Below are 12,583 nucleotides of genomic sequence, written 5' to 3' on the forward strand. Positions count from 1 at the left end.
CCACTTGTTCCACCACCTGTGATCCACCCTCCAGCACGTCCTGAACCACGGCGCTCTGCTTGAGTTCCCGTACCATCTAGGCTGCAATTGGAAGCTGAGCAATCTCGTCCCTTCTTTAGTTTTGGAAAAATTAAAAAGAAAGGAACACACCAGGCTAACTTCGTGGCTGCTAATCCAGAGCGAATCCCCATTCCAGTGAATGTTGACGAGGCATTACCTGGACCTCATGCTGCCCAGTGGCGGGAAGCCATGAATGCTGAAATGCATTCGCATGAGCGAAACAATACAATGACAAAGACAACCTTACCTGAAGGTGCTCACCTTGTGAGCTCGAAATGGATTTACACAGTCAAGTACAAACCTGATGGAACTGTAGCAAAATTCAAGGCCAGGTTTGTCCCACGGGGATTCAGCCAGATTCCAGGTTTGGAATACATGGAGACGTACTCACCAGTTGTGAAGTTGACCTCTGTGCGAGTGATCCTTGCACTGGCTGCCAAGTACGACCTGGAACTGCACCAGTTGGACGTTCGCACTGCTTTCCTGCACGGCAAGTTGAACGAGGAGGTCTACGTCACGCAACCACCTGGATTTGTCAAACCTGGTGAGGAACATCTTGTTTGCAAGCTGAATCGCGCCCTGTATGGGCTTAAACAATCCCCGAGGGTTTGGTTGAACGCATTGATGCGTTCTTCAAGAGCCTGGAGTGTGTTCCTCTTGCAGTGGAAGGAAACGTGTACCTGTACAAGTGTGGTGACGATTTTCTCCTGGTTGCTGTGTACGTTGACGACTGCATTCTCGGTGCAAAAACCTGCCACCTGCTGGACGAGATGAAAAAGAAGCTGAGTGAAGAATTTGAGATGTCTGACCTGGGCGAGCTTCGCCATTTCCTTGGCATCCAAATTATACGCAATCGAGGGGCATGCACCTTGAGCTTGACACAAGCTGGAGATCTTGGAACGCTTCAATATGCTGGACTGCTCTCCCGTGGCCACACCTCTTGAGGTCAATCATAAACTCAGCCGTGACATGGCCCCTGTCACAGAGGAAGAACGCGAGTACATAGCCACAGTGCCATATCGTCAAGCTGTGGGAAGTCCTGTTTATTTGATGCTGGGAATGCGACCAGATCTCGCCTATGCTGTTGGGATGGTCTCCCAGTTCCTCGAGAACCCCGGACCTGCACATTGGCAAGCTGTGAAGCGGATTTTCTGCTACGTTCGAGGTACCTTGCATTTGCAGCTTTCACTATGGCGCTGCTGTGTCACAGGAACTTCATGGGTGCTCGGATGCGGACTGCGCGGGCGACCAGGACTCAAGGCGCTCTACCTCCGGGTAGCCCTATGGTGCTGTTCTCGGACAACCAAAGTGCTCTTGCACTGGCCGCCAATCCACGCTTCCATTCTCGGACGAAACACATCGAGATTCGTTTCCACTACGTGCGGGAACAAGTCCAAAATGGAAAGTTGTTGCTGGAATATTGCCCCACCGAGGCAATGGTGGCTGATATACTCACGAAGGCTTTGGCTCGAGACTCCTTTGAACGCCATCGCGCTGCACTGGGAGTCTGCTCTCCATCTGTTTCGGGTAGTCCATCCTCTCAGCTGATCGAGCCAGAGTGGGAGTGTCGAGATGTCAGTCTCGATCAGCTGACGTGGCATGTCCACGTGGTCATGAGAGTCAGACACATTCTTTGGCCCAGCCCAAAGTCCTGGCCTTTTATGTCAATTAAGTTCCCAAGGAACCTTTCCGGCTTGAATCGCAATGCATCCTCCCATACTGCTGGATCTCTTCCAATTGTAAAACAAATGACGAATGTGGGAGTTCCTTTGGGAATGTCATAGCCAGCAACCTTGCACGCTTCGGTTGACATGTGAATCAGCAGCGGAGCTGGACCTTGACGATTGCCCAAGGTACTCCAGTTTGTCAAAGCCTCTCTCTGCAACAAGGCGTTCCTTTCCAACGACAGTGAATCTCTTCCTGGGCCTTTGAAGAACAAGTGGATTGTGCATGAGTTCCAACAGCGTCCATTCAATCAAACTAGCGCTGGTATCTCTTCCAGATAAAAGCTCCTGCATAATTCGAGATTAGCCAACTGACTTTGTTACGGTGACAATAGCTTTGACCGATTCCTCTCCCCGGGCTCCTTCGCTTTTCAAGCTTTGCAGCATGGTATCCATGAAATCTTTGGGCTGCGAGGTCTCGGACTCGAGCCTAGCCTTGTGATCGTCTATAATTCTCTTAAAGAACTTGTCTTGTCTCGCATGTATCCTCATCATCTCTGGATCTTCCAGTCAATCCGTCTCATGAACGCCGGTACGAACTCACTGATGTGGAATTGAAGCATCTGCTCCGTGATCTCAAACACAATGTGCTTGAAATCCTTGCCCTTGCTGCTCATCTCAGCCTCATGCTCACGATACTCGAAGAAAGGCTTGCTCATCAGGATCTGCATGACAACATGGAAGACATATGCTGTCAAGAGGTGCCTCATGTTGATTGGCTTCTGATAGTCAGCCGCATTCACAAGCTCAGACAAGACGCCATGCGTTTCTCTCGTTCGCACCTTGAAACGACTCAATGCGCTTGACGGTAAAGAGCTCTGTAGCGCAAAGCTTCCTCATGCTTTTCCAGTAGTCGCAATAAAGAACAAAACCAATGTCTCGGAAGTTGTAGTTGTACTCCCCCATGGTCAAGTATGGCCCCAATGCAAAATTTGCATCCTGGATCTTTAGTACCTCTTTCACTAGCTCCAAACTGGAGATCACCACAGCTGGTACCATTCCCAGGCGTAAAAACACAATCGGTCCATACTTTGTGGAGAGTGTCTGGAATGAAAGGTGTAGGATTCTTCCCAAGAGATGCAAGTGACCGATAAGAGGCAGCCCCTGTAGGCAAATTAATGACACTTGAAAGATAGGAGAAGAGTGATCAACAAAACAACTGCATATTGAGCAACCTCCATTTCTGATTGAAAGTGTCAAACGTGACAGCTTGAAGGAAGGATGAATTGATGCATTGTAGGCTGCAAGCACCGGAAGGATAGTGGGGTCAGTGGCTTTCACTTGATATTTTAAGACGTATGTTCTGCTGAACTATTTGGATGGTCCGCTTAAAACATGGTGTGTGACGGTTTTATGCAATTATTGGTCAAGATATTTTATGGAGCCTAGAATAGCAACTTCTATGTTGAAAGTCGAAGTGTAGTCTTCATAAACATCCCATAGTCTCATGTTGACCTCACAAAGACAATGTAGATTATAATTATTCTTAGTTTTTATTATATTCTTATTTTTCTTCAAAGGCTGCCTGTTACAATTTGATTAACATACCATCGAGCTAAAAATATTAAATATTCTGACTAGACTAAGAAGTTTTCATGTATTCCAGGACAGGACACCTGTGAAACATGCTGGTGTGTAGTTTACAAAGTAAAGGCCACGCTACTAAGAGAAAAATAGCTGGAAGTACATCGATTTTCATATCAAGTTTGATAAATTTTGGATCTGGTTGAGTTTGTTTGAACTTGCCACCACGTTGCACCTTCTCGGGTCCGACATGATGATGGTGCGCTTTGGATCCAGAATCCAAGTCCCACAAAACGTGCCTCCACCCAGGGGGTTATCCATGTGGTAGCGGCTGCTCGCATAATGGAACACCAGATTCGCTGGATTGCGCAGGAGAGAACATCCAGGAACTTCAGGAAAGCTTTCTTCCCATTCCGGGACGCTGGCAAGGATATCGCAGTAATAGATGAATTCGTCTTCCTTGTCCTGGATCATCCTGCACGTAGTGTTCACGGCGTCCTGAAACGTCTGCACGCTCGGATCGGTGAGCAGCAGCACCGCTGGAAGATTGTTAAACTTCTTCTTGTAAAACTCCTTGGGAAACGAGAAGACGTCGTTCACCATCCACATATGATCGAGCATAGCGTTCTGAGCCCTGATGTAATCCAGGGACTCGACATCCTCATCGTCAAACGAAGCACCCATTGCATAGATGAGTGGCAGAATGAAGACGTTCTTCCTCCGGTAGAGCTCGTAGTCCTGCGTCAAGTCGTCACTCAAAATGCTTCTCGCCCAGCCCTCAACAGTGGAAACCGTGCGCCTGAACAGCTCCGTCTTCAACAGAGACCTCAAATCCTTCATCAGATCGTGGCACGCTCGATAGGCAAGAATATCCGGAACCTCCGCGAGCGATGCGGTTCCATAGCAGAGGCTAAAAACAGTGTCGAGCTTCGACCTCGTTGTCATCAAACGGATCGTCCAGGAAGGCAGTGAGCCAGGCAAACTTGGCCGACGCCAACATGTTCGCTTTCGGAGCGTGAGGCGTGGAGAGGCACGTAAACATTGGAACTTTCCACTGGACCAGGCATTTCTTCTCCTCCGGACTGAAATCCCTCCTCATGCATTTGAATGCCCACTCGTTTGCTTCCTTGGTGATTGACATATAAGTTTCACGTGATCATGCTGTCTGCTTGGACTGACTTTGATTGTGTAGGGAAAATATTTGAACCGGTGGTTGTCAAATCACACCTGGCAAAGAATAGTCCAGTCAATTATTTAAAATAGAATGATATCAAGACGTCGTTTGTGGTGTAATTCAACATGGAGTTTCTAGCATGCGCGATGGCTCTTGTGTTTTTCATCTATGTTCTCGTCTGGGGAATTCCAGGTGGAGGGCACCGCCGTCTCAACTTGACAGTATCACCAGTGGGTCTCTTCCATTGATCGGACCTCTTTGGGAGGAAACCCCATCTCTCTCTCCTTGCACTGTCCAACAAGTATGGACCGATCTTCTCTCTCCGGCTGGGAATGGTGCCTGTGGCGCACAGCTTCCGCATGTTCTTCCAGTAATCGCCGTAAGGCGCGAATCCCATGTCAAGGAAGTTGTAGAAGCTGTACTCCCCTGGCATATGTAACGTCCTGGGTTTTGAAGAGCTCGTTGGCCAGATGGGTGCTCGCGACCACCACGGAGCTCTTCACAATCAGGCGCATGGATTCTTTCTTGTGGTGAAGGAATAGTGATATTATTTGTACTTTTATGTGGATTTAAATCATCAATCTTTTAGTATTTTAGTCATAAAAAAGATCTTTGATGCTTGTTGGTAAGAGTTCTTATCAAAAATATCTATTAAGATCCAATACAAGTATGGAGGTAATAATAAGTGGCTGATGAATTATCCACGATGGTAAATTTTATCTCGTTTATGAAGGTTTAGTAATCTCTTAGATGAGCTTAAAAAGTTTGTTGACTTCAACTCCTTTATCATTGATATTTGTATGAAAATTTTATTGAGGGACACCTTTACAGATTTGAAGGGTGACAAGTTTGTGTCATTCGAAATATAAAATGAAATCCTGGTGAAGAAAGGATATATGGTGGTCCTTTATAGTTATTTGCCCTGCCAAGCAGTCAAAGTTGATCATTAAAAGCTCCCTAACCTCTATCATCCTCTACGTGTACCCAAGAATAAATGGGCTAGCATTTTGATGGACTTTATCATTGGTTTACTAAAAACGTTTTGAGGAAATAATGTTATTAAAGTTCTTGTGGATTTTTTTACGAAGATGGCTCAAAGATGACAATTAAAACTTCTAAATTTACTCAATTATTTGTAAATAAATTATTTAGTCTTTGTGGTTTGTCAAGTGACATTATGAGTGATTGAGATCCCTATTTGATGATCTATCGATATAAACATTAGTTGCAGTCCATGTGAGTGGCTTTGACTCGATATGTTCTTATTTTCTTGCTAAACTATTCTGTTGGTCTGCTTAAAACTTAGTGGTCCAATTTTGACGATTTTATGCAATTATTGATCAAAGATATTTTATGGAGCCGACAATGTAGAAAAGCAACTTATATTGGTCTCATGCTTCTTCAAAGGCTGCCTGTTACAATTTGATTGACATACCACCAAGCTAAAAATATTAAATATTCTGAAAGTTTTCTTGTCTTCCAGGACAGGACACCTGTTTATGGCATTATCTTCTAGGAAACAGCAGGCTTTGGAGGTTTCTTGGAAGACCTAGGATTCTAAGCTTCTAGTCTTCTAAGCTCTGGATGAAATAAGACTGAGCATAGAATACTGCTGACTTCCACATGTGCAGCACGTGAGGAATGGCTTGGCTAGGCGAACTATGTATATGACAAAGTCCTAGGTGATCATCCTAATTGCATAAAAACATCATGGCTGTAGTAGTTTGCAAGAATGCCAAATAGCCATACATTTTTCATTGATTTTCACTTCCTATGTAGCTAGTTTACAAAGTAAAGGCCATGCTACTAAGAGAAAAATAGCTGGAAGTACATCAATTTTCATATCAAGTTTGATAAATTTTGGATCTGGTTGAGTTTGTTTGAACTTGCCACCACGTTGCACCTTTTCGGGTCCGACACGATGATGGTGCATTTTGGATCCAGAATCCAAGTCCCACGAAACGTGCCTCCACCCAGTAGGGGGTTATCCATGCCATGGTAGCGGCTGCTCGCATAATGGAACACCAGATTCGCTGGGATTGCACAGGAGAGAACATCCAGGAACTTCAGGAAATCTTTCTTCCCATTCCAGGACGCATTCGTGGCAAGGATATCGCGGTAATAGATGAATTCGTCTTCCTTGTCCTGGATCATCCTGCACGTAGTGTTCACGGCGTCCTGAAACGTCTGCACGCTCGGATCGGTGAGCAGCAGCACCGCCGGAAGATTGTTAAACTTCTTCTTGTAAAACTCCTTGGGAAACGAGAAGACGTCGTTCACCATCCACATATGATCGAGCATAGCGTTCTGAGCCCTGATGTAATCCAGGGACTCGACATCCTCATCGTCAAACGAAGCACCCATTGCATAGATGAGTGGCAGAATGAAGACGTTCTTCCTCCGGTAGAGCTCGTAGTCCTGCGTCAAGTCGTCACTCAAAATGCTTCTCGCCCAGCCCTCAACAGTGGAAACCGTGCGCCTGAACAGCTCCGTCTTCAACAGAGACCTCAAATCCTTCATCAGATCGTGGCACGCTCGATAGGCAAGAATATCCGGAACCTCCGCGAGCGATGCGGTTCCATAGCAGAGGCTAAGAACAGTGTTGAGATACGATGTCGCGAGAGCTCCCCCAGCAACCTCGTTGTCATCAAACGGATCGTCCAGGAAGGCAGTGAGCCAGGCAAACTTGGCCGACGCCAACATGTTCGCTTTCGGAGCGTGAGGCGTGGAGAGGCACGTAAACATTGGAACTTTCCACTGGACCAGGCATTTCTTCTCCTCCGGACTGAAATCCCTCCTCATGCATTTGAATGCCCACTCGTTCGCTTCCTTGGTGATTGACGTATACTCGGGATGCCTTTGGAAAGATAGAGAGCATGGTATCTCCGGAAGCTCGAATCTCGTGAGAGCAAAGAGATGTTCTACCGCTGGTAGCTTCTGTAAACACGGACTTGCCATTTCTTAGAGATGGTTTCGAGATATTTTCTTCAATTTATACTGCTAAGTTTCACGTGACCATGCCCAAGAAGTTTCCTGCTTGGACTGACTTTGATTGTGTACAGAAAATAGAACCGGTTGTTGCCAAAGAAAAGGCGGTCAGAAAAAAGGACTGGTTGTTACTCCCTCGGCATGAATGAGTGAATAAGATGATATCGACATGGAGTTTCTAGCACCGCCGTCTCAACTTGCCAGTATCACCCAGTGGGTCTGTTCCATTGATCGGACACCTCCACCTCTTTGGGAGGAAACCCCATCTCTCTGTATGACCGATCTTCTCTCTCCGGCTGGGAATGGTGCCATCCGTGGTGGTCGCGAGCGCCCATCTGGCCAAGGAGCTCTTTAAACCCAGGACTTTACATTCTCTTCCAGGCCGTATTTCATGCCAGGGGAGTATAGCTTCTACAACTTCCTTGACATGGGATTCGCTGGAAGAACATGCGGAGCTGTGTGCCACGGAGCTCTTCACAATCAGGCGCATGGATTCTTTCTTGTGGGTGCGAACAGAGGAGCTCCGTGAGATGCTATCGGCGCTCTTGGATTCTTCTCTGGATTGCAAGCCCGTCAACATGAGAGACATGGTCACGACATGCCTGTTCAATGTGGTCACCCGGATCTTGATGAGCAAGAGGTTCTACACGTTTGTGGGAGACGAGGCAACCATGGATGAAGATGCCCGGGAGTTTAAGAGCCTCCTGCTGTCCATCACAGACCAGGCGATCCATTTTCATCCTTGAGGTACTTGAGCATGATGTGCATGAAGTCCTCCTTGCTGCTATTGACACCAAGCTTGTGCTCGTCGACTATCTTCTGCAAGACACTATCAATCTTTGGCTGCAGCTTCTTGAGCCGTGGGATCTTCCAGTCGATGCCTCTAAGCCACGGTGGGACAAACTCGCTGGTGTGAACCATATTGCGAGGACAGTGTCAAGGCCAATAGCATGGTAAGTTCTTCCTCTCGTGATTTGATGTCTCTTAACTATATCCTCGAATATGCCAGGAGCTTATATCTGGTGGAACAACTGGAGCTACACAATGTTGTCTTCTCCAACCAGGCAAGAATTCCCCATCTCCTCTTGAGCTTTTCCTAGCATCTCCAGGTGGTGAAGAAGCTCCAGGATTGACCACCTGATCACAGCAGCACTTGTGTTGCAAGCAGTGATCAAGGAAGCTCCAAGATTGTTTATATTACATAAATTGTAAGCAAAGGTGAGAAGTTCTTGGCATTGCACATTAGTGACAATTCAGTTAACACTTTTATGTCTTTCAACATCTACATCAATATATCATTAGAAGGGATTGCAAAGGGGCAACTACCAAAGAAGTCCACAAGTACGACAATTTATGATTGCTAACATGGTTAGTCTTATTTTATGTGATATACAACTTATAAGTGTAACATGATTTTAAAAATCATTTTTATAAATATTGTCTATAAGTATCTTCGATATAGAAGTGTGTCATTTGAGGCATTAATTGTACTTAACTTGTTGCAAAGGGTGTAAAGGATGGAAGAATGTACCCAACAATGTTTGCAAAAATTCAAAAGGCATAAAAGATAAATTGCTAAGAGTTGGAGCTCCTTAGGAAGCAAACACTTACATTTGACTAGGAGGAAATTTGGCAATGATGGCAATGCTAGGATGAAGAAGCTCTAAAAAATACTTAAATATAAATTAAGAGAAACAAGTTAAAACATTTTGACAGTGGAACGGGAGTCTAATCTTGATTATCTTGGAATGCAAGCTTAATTTAGGCAATAATAGTCTTCCGAAGAGCCAACAACCGCACATACTTCATCAATCGATCCACTATGACCCATACTTGCTCATTTTGCCTCTATGTGTATGGCAAACAAGTGATGAAGTCCATAAAGATACTACACTAACGGCTCTAAGGAATCCCTATAGTTTCTCCCGTGGCACCTTAACCTACTGACAGAGTTTGCATGATTGACAATACTTGAGGATATCAACCTTCATATTCCTCCAATAAAAATTGTGTTTAATCAACACATACATCTTCTTCCCCCCAAAATGATCGGCCTTTGGACAATCATAATATTGGAATAAAACCTAAGCAATTAATATATTTACTTATGGTAAATGTACACGGCCATTGTAGTAGAGAATCCCATCCACCAATGAGAAAGGTGCTTCCAGCTGGGTGTGCAAAGAAACCATCTTGAGCATCTTGAGTTTGAGCACGCTTAACCAACTACCCAAACTCACTAACCACCTTTTTTAAATGATGACAAAATCGTGTTTATAACACTGTCACATGATAAATACGAGGTAAAGCATCTGCCACTACATTTGATTTTCCCGGAAAATGCTCAATAAAAAACTCCATAAATTCCATAAGTTTGACCATCCAATGAGCTTGCCTAATGTTCAACTCTTTCTGTGTAAAAAGATACACAAGAGGTTTGTGATCTATCAACACCACAAAGACTGCACTATAAAAATAATGCTACCACGTCCTCAAAGCATGAACAATAGAGAGTAACTTTTGCTCATATGTGGAATAGTGTTGCTCCGCAGGATTCAAAGTTTGACTCGCATATGTAATAAGTTGTCCCTCTTGCATGAGAACTCCTTCTAGTGCATAACCACTTGCATCACATGTCACCTTGTAAGGTTTTGATAGATCAGCAATGTGAAGTACTGGAGCCTCACTCAACAACTGTTCCAATGCCAAAAAACTCTCTTCTTATGGCTTTTTCCACTCGAATGGCACATTCTTGTGCAACAACCATGTCAAAGGAATAGCCACCTCCGCAAACTTATGCTGGAAATGTTAGTAGTAACTAACCATACCAAGAAAACTACATAACTCAACCACTATAATCGGTGTAGGTCAATTTTCCACTGTAGCCACCTTTCTTGAATCCGTCTTGACACCCTTAGATGTCACAATATAGGCTAGATATTCCACTTCCAACTTTGCAAACTCATATTACTCCTTTTCACATAAAATTTGGTGTCATGGAGTAACAAAAGAACTTTGCACAAATGTACCTTATGCTCCTCCATATTCTTGCTGAGAAAAACATAGGAGATCTTGTAGCATAGAGCTTCTAAAATCATGCTCTTGGGTTTGGGAGAAAGATCGTCCAATAAAATCTCCACAAACTCATGAAGATAATGCCCAAATACCTCCATCATCAACTGAGTAAATGTGGCAAGTGCATTTGTTAAACAAAATAGCATAATTGTAAACTCAAAATGTCCAAAGTTTGTGTTGAATGCCATCTTGGAGATACATGTATCATCCATTGCAATCTGATGATATCCACTTTTTAGATCAATTTTGGTAAACATTCATGCTTCACCAAGCTTATCTAAGATATAATCCACATGCAGCATTGGCATTTTATCCTTCACTGTCTTTTTGTTCAAAGCATGGTAGTCAATACACATTTGCATTGAACCATTCTTCTTCTTCACAAGCGAGATTAGAGCACCAAACAAAGACTAATTTGGCAAAATAAATCCAAACTCAAGTAACTCCTTAACTTGTTATTAGACTTCTTGCTCCTTTGCATAAGTTATTGAAATAGATGCCGGTAAATTGGTTGCATTCTCAACTCCAATGTAATCCCATGCTCCATACATCATAATGGAGGCAACCCATGAGGAAGTTCAAATGGAAAAATATCGAAAAACTCATCAACTACATCCTGTACTGTTACTTCTCTCCCACATGTGCCTTGGTCCCCCAAGTCACAAACAAATAGTAAGTAATTCGAAAGTGGTTTTCCATTACGACAAGCTCACTTCAAAGATGTAGCAAAGAGCATAACAACTGGGGGTTGAATTCCTTCTCCAAACTACATATCTTTAACGCCACTGTACTCTAACGAGACACATTTAATACTCCACTTTATCTTTGGATCCACCTTCACCAACCATGGCATCCCAAGAATGAGATTCACACGATGGATATCCATGAGATAAAAAGTCTCCATGAGTGTGGTTTTGTCAATCAATACTTCTAACCCCTTTACATAAGCATCGAAATGCTAAGCAAAGGTAGCTGCACGTTCCACCGTGTATGGAATAACTCCTCGTGTCACCAGGCCATGCTCTGCAACAAACTTTGCTGAAACAAAGTTGTCATCACTCTGCTATCCAATAAAATTCACACTGGACTATTATGGAACACGCCCTCCAGCATTAAAGTTGATTCACAAGTGTTCTCAAGCTTGGTATGGGGATTATTCTTGGGTTTGGAATATTTGGCTTCTGTATTGGCATTGTTCTTGCTTGCATTGGCCATGCCATTGGAAAATTTGCTGACAATATGGACAAAGCTGGTGACTCTACGAGAAAGACATAGTGGAGCTTGTTGGAAATCATTGTAATTCTCATTAAAAATACATCTATATAGCTGCTCCAAAAGAACAAGTTTGATTCCAAATTAGAAGAAAGGGAAGGCCTTAGAAGTCATCTTTTAGGGCTTATAAAGCCAGGTAGAATGTGGGTATAAAGCTGGCAATAGTAGCAATGGCAAATTCACGGTGTAAGAATTTCTCATCTTCTCAGCCTCAAGCTCTATTTTGTTCCATACACAGTTGAGTTGGTGAGCAATGATCGAAAGCCTCTTCCTCTGACTTGAATGGGCATCCCTATCATCCTCACGCTGCAAAGTTTGCAACTTTTTAATATTAGACTTACTTCTTTGACCCCTTTACATCCGAAGTAACCACCACAGATTTTATCTTGTGATGCTTGTTTCCATCCTTGTGTCCACAACAATCATCACGACGATTCTCGATAGAAGGACTCCTGGAATGCTTGCGATACTTGTGCTTATCATTATCAAGTTGACGAGCCACATCAAGCCCCAAAAACATGGTACTGCTGAAGAACTTGAACCTGAGCACACAAATGCAAGACACTAACCTCAACTCCCAATCATTCCGGAGCAACACGCATTACTCTTGGCACTAACTCTTCAAATTGCCCAATTGATATGAGAAATTGGCTCATGAGCAATAATCTTCTCAACCTCTGGCATTGGATTTACTTGTGTAACAACTGGCACCTCCTCCACTCCATGTTCCTTAGTTCTTCTCCAGTGTTGTGGAACAAAACTTTGG

The 12,583-nt window shown here is 44.0% G+C and overlaps 1 protein-coding gene and 1 long non-coding RNA gene across 2 annotated transcripts; both read right to left on the reverse strand.

Moving 5' to 3' along the window:
* Positions 1–253: 253 nt before the first annotated feature.
* LOC112342125 lies at positions 254–677 on the reverse strand. Its single transcript, XR_002990839.1, has 3 exons — positions 602–677; positions 452–543; positions 254–370 (listed from the first exon to the last, which is right to left on the reverse strand). It is a non-coding gene; the product is annotated as an uncharacterized LOC112342125 (long non-coding RNA).
* Positions 678–4,648: 3,971 nt separating this feature from the next.
* LOC9637599 ((E)-2-epi-beta-caryophyllene synthase-like) lies at positions 4,649–7,440 on the reverse strand. Its single transcript, XM_024663401.1, has 2 exons — positions 6,386–7,440; positions 4,649–4,925 (listed from the first exon to the last, which is right to left on the reverse strand). The coding sequence occupies exons 1-2, from the start codon at positions 7,438–7,440 to the stop codon at positions 4,649–4,651; spliced, it is 1,332 nt and encodes a 443-aa protein (XP_024519169.1).
* Positions 7,441–12,583: the final 5,143 nt, after the last annotated feature.

Source organism: Selaginella moellendorffii, unplaced genomic scaffold (genome assembly GCF_000143415.4).
Source record: "Selaginella moellendorffii unplaced genomic scaffold, v1.0 SELMOscaffold_99, whole genome shotgun sequence".
NCBI lineage: Eukaryota > Viridiplantae > Streptophyta > Lycopodiopsida > Selaginellales > Selaginellaceae > Selaginella > Selaginella moellendorffii.